The sequence below is a fragment of the Phalacrocorax aristotelis genome, chromosome 2, assembly GCF_949628215.1.
Source record: "Phalacrocorax aristotelis chromosome 2, bGulAri2.1, whole genome shotgun sequence".
NCBI classification, from domain to species: Eukaryota; Metazoa; Chordata; class Aves; order Suliformes; family Phalacrocoracidae; genus Phalacrocorax; species Phalacrocorax aristotelis.
Window position 1 is genome coordinate 71760292 of NC_134277.1, and position 17728 is coordinate 71778019.

Consider the following 17728-nt stretch of genomic DNA (forward strand, 5'->3'; position numbering starts at 1 on the left):
CTGCCTTTACATTATCAACTTTTTTCTTGCCGATTTTCACATTTATGAGGTAAAAAGAGACATACATTAAGCATAGCAGAGTTGCATGGCAGATATATGAAGAACTGCATTGCATGAAAAGAGTTGCATTGCATGAAAAAGAATGGGTGCATATCTAGTATTTTGTGGTTTGTTGGCAAAATGTATTTACATTCCAAGACAAAATAATGTCCCCATTTACCCTCAAGTCTGAAATACCACAGCTTCCTGTGATATGGTTTACTTAAAGAGCCCAAACAGTCATCTTACAGTCCCTCTTTTCTTCTGCTTTCACATTACAAATTCTACTTTGGGGATTTGTATCCCTCATAACAAAATATTGCTTCAGTGTTAAAAGTGCTAAACACACAGCAAATTTGCTGAGTGCAGCAGGAATGGTAACACATACCTCAACAGTCAGTGCTCTGTTTCACAAAGCGCGCTCTTAAAGGCTGAAATTCTCTCAAGTTAAATGCAAACTCAATGGTAAAAACAGCACACAGCCTTCTCCTTAGACTTGGGAGTTTCACTTTTAACTTTCTGTGACATTAATAGGAGAAAAGCCATTTTACTGATAAAAAGCTTGTGCAGTTAGTCTATTCTCAGTGGTCTCCATGAAAACCACTGAGTGAAGAAACCCTCATCCGCAAGTCAGGGTAAGCAGTAGTTAGTCAGTGATGTGATTTGTAGAGAAGTATTTTAGGAAAAAGACTGCATTTTATTAGGCTGAGCAAACATATGAGCTCAACATTACTCCCTGTTTCTCCCTAAGCACAGGGCTCTTTTTAATCAGTTCTATTTGTAGACCAGCGGCATGCATTTTTTCCCTGTAGTATCAGAAAAAAGCCAGTCCTGCAATCTCATCCAACAACTGAGGTCACCAGGGACACAAATATGCCTGCACAGGCACTAGTGCAGGATCAAACCTTAGCTAAAAATGAACAATAATAAAAACTAAAATGCAAGATCATGGGCTCTTTCTTAGTGGTTAGAAACTTAACTGGACTTTGATTACATCTGAAAATACACTAACCAAACACTAAAGCTAGGGTAATTTAAATTTCCCTGTAAGTACTAAAACCCAAGCACAGCAGCAGAGCATGTTACAAAAACATGAGTGGAAAACCAATTATTCAGAAAGCGAATGTCATCATAAGGAGGAAGTGTGGTTTCTGGAGAGAGGAAATGGATAGACAAAAATGGGTTGCTGATGGTCAGAAGACATAGTTCTATTGAAATCTAAAGGCTTTGCAGGCATTCGATGATTTTTGTAGATGTTTTGTTTTGGAGGAAGACTAATTAGCATCAGAATATCATCAGTCCATGTGTCTGGCATGAAATGTTTCAATTTTTCTTTTTTAAATAGCAGTGGTAATATTGTATCATTTTTTTAAAAAAATAATATAAATTAAGTTTTCTCCCAAAGCAGATCATTGGAATAGAAGTGAAATTAATACAGTTAAGCTCTTAGGAGGCAGAAACCTTCCATAAGGCAGTCCATCCTTAATCCTTAAAAGGACTGACATATTCCCATTGGATCTTATCATCACAACTTTTTTACATGCACACTCAGTCTGGTATAATTATTATAGAGATGCAACAGGCAATTAAGGATGGAATTTATATCTGTTTAAAAGGTGTCTATACCTTCCATAAACTTGCCAAAGCAAGCTATGCTAATCTAAACACCAGTTATAGGAGCACTTGTCTCTACAGCTGCCTTGAGAAACCCATACAGAAATGGAGCCAGAGGATAGCTTGTGAGCCAGAGAACCTCTACAGATCAAATTAAATTGAGCTTCTTCCTGGTGGAAGGTTTTCTTTGCCTAGTTCTCTCAGAGCAACATAGTTCCCAACCTAAATGGTTTAGGGGTACTTCCATTGTTTCTGCCCAAGTGTACCTCCGAGAGCACTCTTGTGGAATTGAAACTCTTTGGCAATGCTTAATCTCAACCATCATTTGCCCACTGGGAAATGCCTGTTCACCACAACTGAAACTGGTGACAGGGAACAATCTGTTCTGAGAAATGCCTTAAAGAAAGAAGATATTTGAAGGGAAGGAAGAAGTCATGGAAATACCCTACTTCAACAATTCCCAAATGAAGCTTCCCCCCACCCCCAACTTTCCAACTAGAAATTCAATATAGGAGGGAAGAAATAACAGAAATAAGATGAAGCTCCTCAAAAGAATTAAAATGAGTTGTTTGGACTGAACTAAACTGGTTAATTGTTTGAGAGCCTTTAGGATTTCATGTTGTTCATAACAGGAGGACTGCTTTCTGCCCTACCTCTCCCAGCACCTCATCCTCTCATCCTTTTTCATTTCCTCTCCTCCTCCAAACCTGCCCTAAATTTAGGCTTCTGTCTTTGAGATGAGACAGTCATAGTATTACCAGCATAGAAAACAAGTGCATGTTTGCCAAATGGTTGTTCATGTGACAGCCTTTTTAAAATTAGAAGACTAGACAGACTCGGATGGCCAAAGCAAGACGCAGCTTTAAGTATTTATCACGGGCAAGGTACCAAAATGCTGAGGTGCCGAGTTTCACCACACCATTCTCATTAATCAAAAGTCTAACTCAAATTTAATCACAAGTTTCCAGAGAATGCTTTATCAGATGAATGTATTTCTCCACTAGAAGAACTTATTGCACAACAATTTGGGGATTTTGTTTCTAAGATCCATCCACAGACATTTGTTTCAGGGTGCATGCCTGTTCTATCACCAGTGCAGTAACACATCAGCTCATGAGCCCTGTTGGCCAACACATGCAGAAGTGATGTCGTCACCGTCTGTAAAAATGAGTAATTGTCACAGGGATGGCACTGGTAAAACTCAGAGTGAGAGTGTTGGACAAGTATCCTCTTTGACACTTCTCTTAAATTATCAGCACTTTTAATAGTACCAGGTATGCTTTGGGTGTCTTGCTCTCTTCCTCTCAAAAAATGGGATGTCCTCAGAAGTGCTCTTTTTAATCACATCTTGTAAGCAAGAATGACTGCACCAGAAGCTAGGAAATATCCCTTCCCAGTCAGCCTTGCAAGTCAAGACCAGCCAGCACCAAGCCTGTTCCACTGAAACAAGCAGAAATGTTGCTCATAACGCAACTGGCAGAAAGCCCCAGAGTTGGTGTGAGTGAGAGCAGGATCAGGTCACAAAAGCATCATTAAAACAAAGAAAGTAATAAAATCTTGTCAGTGACGAAATTGTTGAGCGTTTTTGTGCCTTGTATCACTCATTCAGTAAGGTCTGTAGAGAGATGGATGTTTCTATCTGCATTTAGTTTGTGATCATGCACACCAGCAGTGAGCAAAAATTCAACGCCATAATCCAAAGCTACAGCTGATGCAAGTCAGCACCATTCCACTACACTTAATACAGCCCTGTCATTTTATGCTAATTGGAGCTTAGGTCATTTATGTAACTCCATAGATTTTAAAAAAAAAAAAAAAAAAGGACAATAAACCTGCACTTTAGATATAGGAAAAATACAAAACTGAAAAATAGTGTAATGAACCTGCTTTTCTGTGCTGGTTAATGGAAAGGGTCACACCAGAAGTTGAGAAGTGGGGAATAGGCTAGTAGCAAAGCAGTGGGCTATACCCATGGCACCAGCAGTTTGAATCAAGACCAGCTCATGGTGTTCCATTTTTTATTTTAAATCAGTTTCACAACTTCTGCTCTACATCTTCAAGACTCATAACCCAAAACCTGCATAAATCTGACTGAAATAATAGAACCTCAGAAGAAGAAAGGTTTAATACCCATTTTCATTACTTGTTATTTGCATTACAATACCATGGGGCATTTTTTAAGACTGGGCATTTACTGGTGAGGCACTTTATAGTCACATTTTAAAGTTTCTGTTTAAATCCCTGAACCTGCAAAGGTAAGCATTTTTAATTAACACACCATGAATCAGTGACATGTGGACATGCGTTAGCCCTGAGAACACGTACAGTTACAGCACAAAAGCAGATCTTCATAGATATAGGTCTTGGGCAACAAATGGACATGAAGCATAGGAGAAAATAAGCAGGTATTTTGAAGATGGAAGCAACATCAAGAACCATAAATCAGCTCTGTGTCAGGGTAGTATTTATCATGTATCCCTATCTTGACACATCTTGAATCATACTTCTCAGAAAACTCACTGGGGAACACCCGATCAGGACAAGCGGCAATGTCACTATGCGTGTTGATACTGTGTTTCTTTCCGCCACACAGCAGAGGTGATAACTCAGCCAGGAAAGAAAAATAGTAATTTTCTGTTGATTTCATCTTGCCTTGCAGAAACATTTGGGCTCATAGCACTAAAAACAGCTCATAGTTGCAGCTACAAGCCTGGTGCATTAGAAGAAATACCTCTATAGGCTTCCTCCCCTCTCTTTCAGCTAGTGAGCCTTGATCAAAAGCTCTCCAACAGTTCAGTCTTGGCAGAAAATACTCTACTAGAGCATTTTATAGTGGCCCAATATTCATACATTATTTAGGTTAAAACAAAGTGTTATGATTTGATAATCCAAAGACCTATGGCAACTTACAAAACCAAACATTTATAGGAGCAAGTATCCTTAGCACATGTGAGAATGAAATCCCAACCTTTACTCATTGACAACTAGGAAGCACATTGTATGTCATCATATAGAGCGAATAATAAGTCAGGGCTACTGCTTTGTAAAAACATTTTTGCTCTTTTTTTTACAGCAGACAGTACTGAGTGATACAATAGGTATTACCATCAGAAAATTAATTACCAGTCACTAGAAATCTTGATGCAGCTTGCAAAAGACAGGAGAGGAGACACTATGCCTTCTGTAAAAAGGACAGTTTTAGCCAGCTAGCCAGGTTCTTTCAAATACCCGGACTACCTTAGAGACTCTTCTCTTTAACACAACCCTCTTGCAGTTCAACGTAGCCTCAGGACCCTTACCAAGAAAAAACGTTTAAGGAGACACATCTAGCTTCCTAAGTGCATGTGGCGACACAGAAAGAAGGGCCAAGAGGTAGCTCGTTCCCTGATCCAGCATCGTTCAATGGCTCTTGCCACTGCCTTCCAAATGACTAGGAGTTCAAGAGAGCAGGCATTAGTTCCCTGTCGTCCCCCCCACCCCCCCAATTTTCTCGCTCTCTTATAATTTTCCCATATTCTCTTTAGCTATTTCATTCTCCTTACAAGCCTAAGAGAGCCCAGGTAGCTTGTATATATCCACCTAAGAGGCTTAGGAACAGAATTTCAACAACTAGAGTTTTGTATTAAATTTACAGAAATGCTTCACAGCAGAAGCCAAAAATGATCTTTTTCCTTTAGTTATATTTTGATTCCTTTTTCCCATGTCCAGGTTTTATAACAGTCCCATTTTATGTACCACCACTTGGCCTCCTCCAGGACAGGACTCTTCCTAGGCTAAGCTACAGCTGATTTTAATAGATAGAGGACTGACAGGTAAGCTTAGCAGCAGTTGATGGCAATAGCTTATCAACTGCTGAAAGCTACCCATGGGCTGAAGAGGAGAGCATCACAGGAGGAAATATATTTTAATACAATTCTTCATCCACATTTAAAATAAATATATAAAATTTACCTCACATGTCTCTTCTTTTCTAGCTCCCAAAAGTACTGATCTATTTTAAAAGTAGTCAGCAGGCATCAGTAGGTTCTTGGGGTTAAGAGGCCATACTGGGAAATAGCACGCTACCGTTTTCAGCTCCTGTCTGCCTGTGGTTTGGGTGGGCAAGGTGTTGCAGAGATGCAACATACCTCTGCTTCAGTTCTCTCACCTGCAGAACTCAGCAAAGCTTGTTTCCCATCATTTTGCATATCGGGCATTGCTGTTCGTAGGAACAGGCCAAATTCTTCCCTCCACAGTGCTATAAATTCATAGTAATCCTGTTGGCTTCAGTAGGTTTATATGCTCTTTGTTCTTGTTAAACAATGTAAACTAGTATCGTGCACCTGCTGTAAGCACAAGAACTGTCTTGTTGCTGTCTTAGTTAGGAGGGTTCTCTATTGCAGCCTAACATCCATTTTAATCCTAGAAGAAACAGAACGGGTTTTTTTATCCCTTATATTTAAGGAAGAATCACAGAATCCCAGGTTGGAAGGGACCTCAGGGATCATCTAGTCCAACCTTTCTAGGAAGAGCGCAGTCTAGACATTAACGAACCACAGGACTGGATATTTTGCAAAGTACGTGCCCATTCAGCTCTTTTTCTTGGTTAAGAACATGCCATTGGCATGGAAAACACCCAAGTAGTTGCTTTTGGAAGAGTGTGGTCTTCAATAAGAACAGAACAAACTCTCTGTTCAGTTGTGTTTGTTTTGCAGTACTGAAAGTTTGAAGTAGGCTCACTACATGTTTTACCAGAGCCAAACCTGGTCCTGGTTAGTTGCTCTGCATGGATTAAGCGGTTAACAATGTTTTGAGAATGTTGGGCTAGATAGTTTGTGGGAACACCATCTGTTTCCTTTAACACGTAAACAAAGAAAATTGCTGGTTTGAAATGCAGGATTATTTAAACTCAGATGACCACAGGCATTCTTAAAAGAGAAGTAGTAAAAGGAAAAAGAATACTCATGAGGCCTGAAGGTCAGTGACATTTGTTAGAAAATAAATTCCTAAGCACCAGAGGGGGCTGCTATCGCTGTTCCAGAAGTGGGAAAAAGGGAACTTATCTTTTGCAGCCACCTCCTTCCTTCTGAAGTACATCTTCAAGACTAAACTGCCAGCAGACATTCAAAACCATTAAAAAAATGGTTCAACAATGCATTGAAAAGACTGAGCATCACATTCAGAAGCAGCGAGTTAATAAAACGTATTTGTGGGTGAATACCTGAAATCAAAAGTACTAAAACTATTGGGTTTGGTAGCTTTCATCCTTCACCTACCCAGCTGCCTCCCTCTTCCCCATACAGAAGCAGCAGTGCGACCACATGTCCTGGCTTCCCGTGTGAAGTACTAGTGTCCTGGGGACATGACAGTCAGAACAAATGTTCCATGTTTTCACTTCGTCAAGTAGCATGGGTATTCTTTTAATTACTGTTACAAAATGTTCACTCCAGATATGCTTTGGTGTTGAGCAGCTTCTCTTCTGAATTGACTAAGAGCAAGTAGTCCAGAGGGATGTTTAACCTAATAAAAAGTGCTGGAAGGGAAGAGCAGCAGAGGTGCAACAGGTGCTGTACATCTCCTCCGTAGGCAGGGCTGTAGGGGAGCATCACACATCTAAGGCCTGGAGGAGATCTGTTCAACTCAGACTCCTGATCTGGGCTTAGGATAGAGCTCAGCTTCTGAAGTAGACCACAACTGAGCAAGGGTTTATAAAAATTTCAGACTGAGGGGCCAGTACTCATCTTTTTGGAGCCTGACACAGCCTGACTCCCAGACTTGGAAGGCTTTACCTTACAATCAGTACGTAAAGCAGAGCCAAACTGCAGCAGTGCACCTGTCCTCCCCACTTCCAGGGCTGGCATGGAGCATCTTGTTGCCTGCCATGAACGGTCTGGGGTTTTTGGGTTTTGTTTTTTCCTTCCCCGCTCAGAGATGGTCAAGCAGTTTCCCAGCATATTAGCAAGCAACCTAATGCCACAGTGTCCACAGTAGCAAAAGGGTTTGTGGAGGTGGGCTACCTAGGAAGCAGCCCTTTGTTTTTACTGTGCATTGTCTGTTCTCCTGGAAGATCATTTTTAAACACCCAATGACTCATTATTGAAGCAACACCATGGTGTAATTTTGGAGCCCCTGGAAGGAACCTCTGACTAAACACTGCTTAAAACCAAATCCTTCTGTTCCTGACTTGGGTGGAAAGCATTTGACTGGCAGCATCCAACTGAAAAAAAGATGCAAAAAAATGTGGCAAACTATGCTAGTCTGATCACTAGCCCTCACTGACAGAAAAGGCGTGAGGGAGCAATGTTGATACAAGCTAGAAGTTTCTCAGGCAAACAACATTAATCCCAGCATTACATGAGAACGGCCTGGGAGGGGTGATGTCTGGAGTGTCCATTAGGGGAACTTCCAGTAGCTTAAGGGAGAACTTTCATAAGGGTTTTGTCTGTAGGTATCTTTTACAGTGTGGTAGCTGACCGTGGGAGAGGAATGGTCAGTCATAAATTCAATACATTTTTAGATTCTTTTTAAAAAAACTCTTATGTACATAAGCTCTATTAACCCCACACCCAGCAGGAGTTCTGTCACAGACAGCAAACTGACCCAGCGCTCTGGAGACCATATTGCTTCCAGTTCCTGTCTTCCCTGTCCTCTGACGCTAATTCAAGGAAAAACAGCCGTAAAACCCACTGTCTTCCCCCACCTGCTAGGCGTGGATGTTCCTCCCTCACCGCAGGCACACACAGTCAGTGCAGAGGCTGGCACTACCAGGCGCACTGCCTTGGGCTGCCCATGTTGAATCAGACCTGTACTGAAAACTGATACGGCAGTCACCTCGGGGAAAATCCAGTGATTGTTTCATGGTACAGGGCCAGAGATTATGCAGCAATATTTGGGCAGCAAGTAAAAAGAATAAAAGCCTGCATTGTTAATATAGCAGAGAAGAGGTAGCAGGTTAGCATCAGGGACTTTTCCTGCAGACCTCAGTCAAGCAAAATGCAGTGTGAAATCTGGCCAGGATGCTAGGGTTCCTTACAGCAAAAACTGTTACAGGATCTTCACTGAGCATTTGGGCAGAAACTCTGTTCTACATCTTGCGTACATTTCTGAAGACAGTTAGGTACCTCTGGTATAGAATTCTCCCCTGCTGAGGACAAAGCCACATCTTGTATGGGCATATGTAACTTGTCATTTTATGCCTTTGGTGTATTTATATTTTTTGTTAAAGCTAAGTAACACCAGCAGGGGTTAAGGTGTCAGCATTTCCACCATAAACCCAGCTCTTTCTGAGGGTTAGGTAAGATTTCATTTATACCACACTGTACTGAAATTCTGCCATGCAGATGCTGTCCAAGACGTAAGGCATTTATTTTTCACCAAATTTTATTTTAAGTCATTATGGTAGTTAATGGTTTAGAAAAATGTCAAAAAATAAAAATTCTAAGGTTGTTGGGTTTTTTTTTCCCCAGAGGCTGTTCTTGCTTTATATACTTCAAGAATGGCTTAACATTTCCTATCTCTTAGCCACTAATATGGACAAACCAAATGGAGACAGCATAATTGAATGTCCTGCTTTGGAAGGTTTAAGCACAGCCTTTCTATGTAAAGAATTTCCAAAGCCACAGCTCACACCCAGTCATCTAGGCTGTTGTGCTGTGGAGCACAGTAACGCAAGATGTCCTGCTGGAGTAGGTGGAAAATACCTCCACAAGCAAAGGGCAAAGACCCCCAGAGCCTGAACATAGTATTTTAAGCTTCTGTCAGTAAGTGGGGACACTCAGCACCTTAGTGGGAGGAGCAGAAGGTACATAGCCCTGATCTCAGCTAGTGGGTGGTGTAACAGTCACATCGTGGGGTCTGTTCTAATGGACAGTCAATGGGAAGAAAGGACCAAGCTCTATTAGGCCTGCTGGAGAACCTGTGCTTGACAAATAGAAGATATTGTAGCAGTAGCAAGCAGCTGTGTCAGAACTGGTCTGGAAGGGAAAGGTAGTGCATTTGTGGATACTAATAGCACTTTTGCAATGTTCAACTGTGAGAAGCATATGTAGACTTATGTTACTAACATTGCCACATAAAGCATGAATGTTAATCATACTGGATTGTTTATACCCTGCACAGCTACAGAGGGAGCATGCCAAGATCCTCAAAGGCTTTTATTTCCTCTTTTTCTTTTATCCCACAGGTAATAACTCCAGTCAGGTCAGGACAAGGTTATGTTTATGAATTCCCTTCCAAATACCAGAAGGACACCTACGATATCCCCCCTGTTCGCCCTCTCCAAGGGGTAAGTACCAATAAAACTGCCAACAGCACTGACAGGGCACAAAAGGTGATTAATTTCTACCAAAAGTTTATGACCAAAGCAAATTCTCTCATTTCAGAGAAAAAAATTGTTTTAATTAGATGCAGTGGCTTATTCACAGAGCACAGAAGTATTTCAAAGTTGTATTTGATGTTGACTAAGATTTGGCAGCACACCAAATGCAAAAGTCCCATTTGTTTTCTGTGTTTTGATCAAAGAGTATATCTAAACAGAATAAACTTGCTGCCTGGGAACAATTTTTTTCCTCTTATTGTTGCATAGTTGACAGTAATGCACTCAGTAAGGGTAAAATTATCGCATAGATGAACACCTACTATGCAGGGAATTGTTTTCATCACGTATCTAACGCACCATGTCACTGAACTTGAAATACGTCTTTGTTCTGGGGAACACCCTTAGCATTCAATCCCCAAGACCACAGGCACCTAGAGTAGATGCTTGCAGGACCTGTAACTTAACAACCTTGCATCTGTCCATGGCTCTTTGACAGAGCAGCTCCTCTAGGGAGCAACACTGAAGCCCAGTATTATGTAAAACAGACTGACACCAAATGGCTGGAACTGTTGGGAAGTCTGGATTAAGAGACATTCAGACAGTGTCCTTAGAACACATGCAGAACCCACTGAAATCTAGGACATGCCACCAAGTTGGACACCTGAATCATCTGACAGCTGTACTTTCTGCTAGTAAGACAGCAGACTGCACCCAATAAAGCAAATAGGTGATGCTGATGGTGCAGCCTTAGTTTCAGAGAGTTTAGCATGTGCTAGTACCAGCTTATTCCTCAGTCCCTCTAATCTCTATCAGCAAGAGTGTGATCAGTTCTGGTCACATGAATATACTGCTTCCCTGTTCACCCCAACAGGTATCTGTAATAGGCTGGTCTTGGTTTAACTCTTGGGATGAAGTCCGCTGTGACTTCATCTCTCCAGCCTGCTGTCCGCACAATTGCCCGGAGGGGACCTAGCAAAGCGCATTTCTTCCTAACTGCCCAAAATACCGGGCAGATTCAATCAACTCTCCCACATGAAACAAGGCTGAAGAGCTCTGATCATCTTCAGGCTGTTTGAGATGAAACATGGAAACCAAGAACACTCATCTGAGGTCAGAGCTTTCCTGAGGTGACTTGTTTCTGTAACCAATTTATTCTTTCTTTAGATATACGACATTCCCCCCGCATTGGTTAAGGGGTCTACATTTCCAGTTCCTGTGGAAGAAGCAAAAGCTTTAGCAGTCTATGACATACCATCTGCCAAAGGGGTAAGTATTATGCTGTTTCCACAAGATCCTGTATTTTCATGTCTGACCAAAGACGTGTTTAAAAAAGAGTTCCTGTATGATCCTGAAGGGAAAGGAGATTCAGTACTTTAAAGATTTCCTTAGGTTTTTAAACTGTTAAAACTGGTAGAGTGAAGCACTACATCAGAATTATTAATGTTATGGAGTGTGAATTGATAATTAGAACCTACATTATCTTTGTGGCGGCATGCTGCCTTTTTGGATTTTACTGCTTATGAGAGATTGCATCAAGATGAATGTTAAACAGTGAGGCATTAAAACTGACGCTTGGTCAAACTCAGGGTAAGTAGCTGACTCCATGAAAGTCAACGGCAGATCTTCCATCCCGGCATTTTATAGGCTATATGGAAGATGTAAAATATTTTGCTATTCTAGTCACAGGTTTCATGGTTTGCTTTCTGTGATTCAGGTCTACGCTACACCTCCATCTGCATGCCGAAATGATACAGGCCTGAGGGAAAATTTGCAGGATTTTTCATCTCCAGCGGGCCACAGTGTAAGACCAGAAGGAGTATATGATATTCCTCCTTCCATCACCAAAACAACTGGGAAAGAACCTAATAAATTTTCTCCTGAGAGCCTTCTACTGCCGGATGGAGTGCCAGAGAAACAGAATATTTATGACATCCCTATGAACCATCAAAACCATTTTCTTGGACAGCAAATTGCCCCTCAAAAAGATGTTTATGATACCCCGAGGGGAATTGCATTCCCAGGACAACAAATGGGACTCAGTGAAAGTCTCATCCCAGAAGGAAGAGAAGGTGTGTATAATGTGCCACCACCAGTCCTCCAAGACACTAAAGGCTTACAGGATGTGACTGATGGGATAAAGAGGTTGTCTTTCTCCAGCACAGGAAGCACAAGGAGTAACATGTCCACATCTTCAACAACATCAAAAGACTCTTCTTTCTCAGCATCAACTGCACAGGACAAAAGACTAATCCTTGATCCAGACACTGCTATAGAGAGGCTTTATTGCCTCCAGCAGATGGTAGAGACAGCTGTCAATAACCTCATGGCCTTCATTACAGCAGATTGGCGGTCTTATGGATATATGGAGAAACACATCAATGAAATTCACACTGCTGTGGATAAGGTAGAGCAGTCGCTGTTGGAGTACCTTCAGTTTGCAAAAGGATCAGCAGCCAATGCCTCCTGCCTGTCTGAGTTCAGCCTCCTTAACAAAATGAGGAGGGAGGTGCAAAGGCTGGAGGACTCTCACCAGATCCTTACCCAAACCAGTCACGACTTGAACAGCTACAACTGGTCTTTGAATGTTCTAGCTGTCAACAGACTGCAGAACAAGTGTGATGACCTGGATCGGTTTGTTATGGTGGCAAGGACAGTCCCGGATGATGCCAAGCAACTGACCACTACCATCAGTGTCAATGCAGAGGTGCTCTTCAAACAGTCATTGAGCAGCTCACGTTTCAAAAACATACCAGAGAATATCATGAACACACCTGACTATGTATATGACAATCCTCATATGCAGCATCATGGAGAAAAAGCACAGAATCACTGCAGTTCCCTTCCTCCACTCCTGAGTAAAGGTCAGCACCCTCACAATACCACCAGTGAGAGCTCAGAAAAGAGCTGGATGGATGACTATGATTACGTTCACCTGCAGGTAGGTAAACCCAAAACTTTTGTCTGCACAAGACCAAGTAGTTGTTGCTGATGCTTCTGTTTGCAAAAGCTGTTCACAGGAAGGTAGCAATCAGATTGTCATGCAAACACACATTCAAGAGTAATTTCACCAGGCTGATTACTTGCTTTCAAATAAGACTGTTGCATACATAATAGCAATAGCCTTTTGCTCTGCCACACTATCCTTTTCTTCTCCATACTCGTAGCGGTGCGCTACCAGTGAAAAAAACAATACAAACAAGCCTGTTATTTGACCTATGAGTTGTCATCTAGCTCAGGAGCGGTTTTGATTTAACACAGTCTTCTTATATTATGCAAAACAGGGGAAAGAAGAGTTTGAAAGGCAACAGAAGGAGCTGCTGGAAAAAGAAAATATCATCAAGCAGAGCAAAATAGAGCTAGAGCACCATCAGGTATGTTCACTCAGATGCAATAATCACATTGAAATGCAGTGTTCCTTGCACGTAAGGAGTACTGGTCAAATAAAGCAGGAGGTGCCCTTCCCTTAGCAGCGTGCAACTGCTAGCCTCATGGCTTCAAGGCGTGCACGAGTGCCAGCACATGCGGTTGGAAAGTCCCAGGTGCTAGATGGTGAAGGCAACAGTGGCTCCAGGTTAGTTTCTTTCCAAGTGGGATTTGTGCCAGACAGGCTCCATCAATGCAAAGGACAATGACACACACTGTCATGCACAAAATGGGAAATAATGAGCATTAAGATTTTAGCACCTTCCTGACGCCGTGCATCTATGTCAGTGGTTGCTTATGCCAGAGACAGTTTAAGTATTTACTGCAGAGCAGCTATTCTGAAGATCAGCACCTCTGCCCTGCTCATTTCCTTGTTGCCACTCGGTAACTGAGTGGAATCACAACCACAGCTCTCAGTGTTTGGAATGACAACTCTTGTGGCAGGAATAAACCTTTCCCTTCAAAACAATTTCCAACCATATCAATTGAAGAGACTAATTATTTTTTTTATACAATACACCATTGCGATTGGCCCAGTGCATATGCATGATGAGCAGTCTCTGTCTCCAGGAGTTTACCACAGAGGAGAAAGGCTTCTGCAGTGTCTCACTGTGGATCAGTCACAAAGCCAGCCTGAGAACTTGGCTTTCCTGACCTGCAATCCAGTGTGCCTTAATCACTGGACCACACTGAATAGGCATGCCACGGCACATCTTCCACGAACATCAATACTATTAAATACTGCGCTTAACATAACTTCTAACGCTAAAAAAGCAGGTCATGTAAGAGTGAGGGCTGTCACTTTGCCCTCATTTGTTCTTCAATATGTTTTTGTCATATCATATGGCAGAAAATTGTACAAGCAGCGTGGAGGTGAGAGTTAAAGGTTTGTCATCTCAAAATCCCACAGAGATAGCAGCTTTTTAAAGATTGCGTAGGAGTCACTGCCACTTGGATCCATCTCTCTCGCCTGTGATTCCAGAATATTCCAAATGAGCAACAGCCTGTAAATTCAGGAGGGTTTTGGTGGGGTGGGGTTGGTTTGGTTTTTTGGGCTTTTTTTGGGGGGTGGGTGTGTGTTGGGGTTTCTTTTTAATGCAAATAAAGTATTTTAGATGTTTTTCTCTTCTGAACTCTCTGTATTTGGATTTACGGTAACTAAAGTGCTTGATTACCAAAATAAAAGCTCTTAGAAAACACATATAATAGTTTTTATTTAGCACAAGGCCAGTCTAAGATACCCAGAGTTATCCTGAGCCATAAGGTGAAATTGTAATATGTAACAATATCTTATGAGACTATTCTTTGAAGAGAGCCTTTCTGTTTGCCTTTCAGATTAATCAGTTTCAACGTCTGGAGCAAGAGATCACAAAGCCGGTAGAGAATGACATCTCAAAATGGAAACCGCCTCACGCTCTCCAGACTGCAAACAGCACTGCCACCTCCCGTGACAGCCAGCTGCTTTTATTCTATTCTGACCAATGTGAGACTCATTTCAACTCCCTCCTAAATGCCATTGACGCCTTTTTCAGTTGCGTCAACGCATCTCAGCCTCCCCGAATCTTTGTGGCTCACAGCAAATTTGTCATTCTGAGCGCTCACAAACTTGTGTTCATTGGGGACATGCTCACGAGGCAAGTGACGACTCAGGACATACGCAACAAAGTGATGAACTCCAGCAACCAGTTGTGTGAACTGCTAAAGAGTGTTGTTCTGGCTACCAAGATGGCTGCCTTGAACTACCCCAACACGCCAACCCTACAGAAGATGGTGGACCGAGTAACAGAGCTGTCTCATTACGCACAGCTGTTCAAACTCTCGCTGGTCCAAATGGCCTCCTTATGGAACCCAGTGAAATCCAATCCATGAGCGGCGAAACAGAAAAGCAAAAAAACTGGAGCTGTTTTTATGTAAATTTTTTGTAAGATATTTTTAATGAAATATTTTAAATACATTCTTATGTGTTAGAGAATCTAATGAAATCAGGGATCTGAGAATACATCTGGTTCTATATTAGGTTTTGAATACACATTTAGATATGTATACGCTGCATATATGTATATGTTGCTACATTTCCTAAAACATTAATTAAGCACCTTAAAAATTATGCGTCAGGTAAGCAGTGCCTATGTTTTGTATATACTGCCTGTTTCCTCAGTATATTTGTTAACTGGATGCTGCACTCTTCGTGTTTCATTCCATCTTGATTTTGGCACATGGACTTGGTTGTAAAACCTACTCGTAGCAATCCATGAAGCAAGTGTAATGGTTCTCATAGAACTCCATTCCCTTAGAAATTACTTTCTATACATTAATTCCATGAAATTTAACTCTTCTCTTGATGTTCCTTTGTTACGTACAGCATTCAATCATTCTGAATGGCATATATGCACAACTGCAACAAGCAACGTATCAAGCAAGGCGTACAGCATTTGGGAGAAAAACATTTTTAGGCCATCTAAGAAACAGAGCCTTCTAAGGAGGAAGGCAGAATCGTGTATGTTTAATATCTCGTGGCATTCAAATTTTGCTATTTCTAATAACTGTACAACATGGGATTTCAAAACGTGGATGGGTTCCCAGCAATGTAAATTCAAACACGTTTACCTTGTATGACCTTGCACTGGTAATTAAATTTAACAGTCAGGCTTGAAAGCCTTGCTGTTCATGGACTCAGAGTTATCCTGAGAGCATCCCAGGATCAACTGGGCTCATCTTTGAGGCTGCACATGAGCAATGTCTCAAAGTGTCAGTCCTTTTCAGAGGGATTAGTGTACAAATTGTAATTCACATAGAAAGAAAACAGCTTAATTTGAAATAACGGATATTTGAACATCTCTATAGCATATACACAATTTAATGAAGAAATAGCACTTACTTTTCTAGACATATTCTTGGGAATTAATTGCATCTATTGCAATTCTGACTTCCGTATTGGGCTTTTTCTCCAAATTCTGTTGCATAGGTGCTGGTCCTTCTGCACTACACTGTTGCCAAAAATGACCTCCCGTTTTAATGGGCCCATTCCATCAGTAAGTACACACAATCCTTCCCAGTAATTTTCAATTTAGACCCTTAAAAATCATTAGCAGAGTGGTAGACTGCTTTAGAATTCCACATACGCAGGCCACTCCAAAACATGTATAAACTGATTTGTCTTCGTTACCTTTTGTGAACCCGCTAAAAGTAAGGCACAGAACGCCAGTCGCTTGTGGTCCTCAGACTAGAAGCCAGGCTTCAAAGTGGGCAATAGCTCAGGTAAATACCAGGTGATTCTGGTGTTTTTAAAGCAAACACTACCATCCTTGCATAGTTCAAGGGAGTGCCGTGTTGAGGCGTTCTGAGTGTTTGCATCAGTGAGCAGATCACCGATAAATGCACACTCATGAGGTGAGTAGCACCTAGAAAACTGGCACTTCTGCCTAACTTTTCCTGTATCTGAGCACGTGCCTTATTGAAATGGGATTTGTTGTATTAGATAACAAAATTATTTCAGCAGTGCATGAAATCTTGTAGTCTTTATGTACTGTCTCAGAGTGAAGCTACCATGGTGTTGCTTCCAGAGTCTGCAGAACGTTCCGAGGAAGGCCAGTGGGACCCAGCACAACTTCAGCTGGCCCGAATCAGCTCCAGAGCTTGGCTCTGGCATAACATCCAGAAAGGGTGGTTATCCTATTTTAGGCTGTCCTAACCGATAGCCAGTTGTCAAAAAGCAATCCACATGAACCTGTTTTGTACTCATGTTGTTTGGGATTCTTTTGGATTTCCTCGTCCATTATTTTTTCACTGTATATTCTTAAAATGAGAAAATGTTTTTAAGTTTAGTGGTTATGTTGATAGCTTGTGCTTTCAAAAGGAAAACCTTTATTGCAAGCCTGTATCACAGTTTGTTATTTTGTAGAGAGTCATTTTAAAATTAATAATTAGCTTTTTTATATAAAAAAGGCAACTCTTGGTCTTATTTTTCTCTTCTTTTCAGAGTCTCCAAGTATATTAAAAGGAAACATTGCTGCTTGCCTGTATTCATAGAATTATTAAGGTTGGTTGGAAAAGATCTGTAGGATCATCAAGTCCAACAATAACCCAACACCCCCATGCCTTCTAAACCATGCCCTGGAGGGCCACGTCTACATGTTTTTTGAACACCTCCAGGGCTGGCGACTCCAACACCTCTCTGGGCAGCCTGTTCCAATGCCTGACCACTCTTTCAGTAAAGAAATTGTTCCTAATATCCAACCTAAACCTCCCCTGACACAGCTCAAGGCCATTTCCTCTCATCCTATCACTTGTTACTTGGAAGAAGAGACCAACACCTGCCTTGCTACAACCTCCTTTCAAGTAGTTGTAGAGAGCGAT

At 41.5% G+C, this 17728-nt stretch overlaps 1 protein-coding gene across 1 annotated transcript in view; it reads left to right on the forward strand.

Annotated features, from left to right (window-relative positions):
* NEDD9 (neural precursor cell expressed, developmentally down-regulated 9) overlaps positions 1-17394 on the forward strand; it is a 39439-nt gene extending 22045 nt beyond the window's left edge. The window contains exons 3-7 of the mRNA XM_075084059.1: positions 9815-9916; positions 11114-11215; positions 11664-12887; positions 13231-13320; positions 14708-17394. Of these exons, the coding sequence (XP_074940160.1) occupies positions 9815-9916; positions 11114-11215; positions 11664-12887; positions 13231-13320; positions 14708-15241 (2052 nt within the window). The 3' untranslated portion in view covers positions 15242-17394. The remainder of the gene's footprint in view (positions 1-9814; positions 9917-11113; positions 11216-11663; positions 12888-13230; positions 13321-14707) is intronic.
* Positions 17395-17728: the final 334 nt, after the last annotated feature.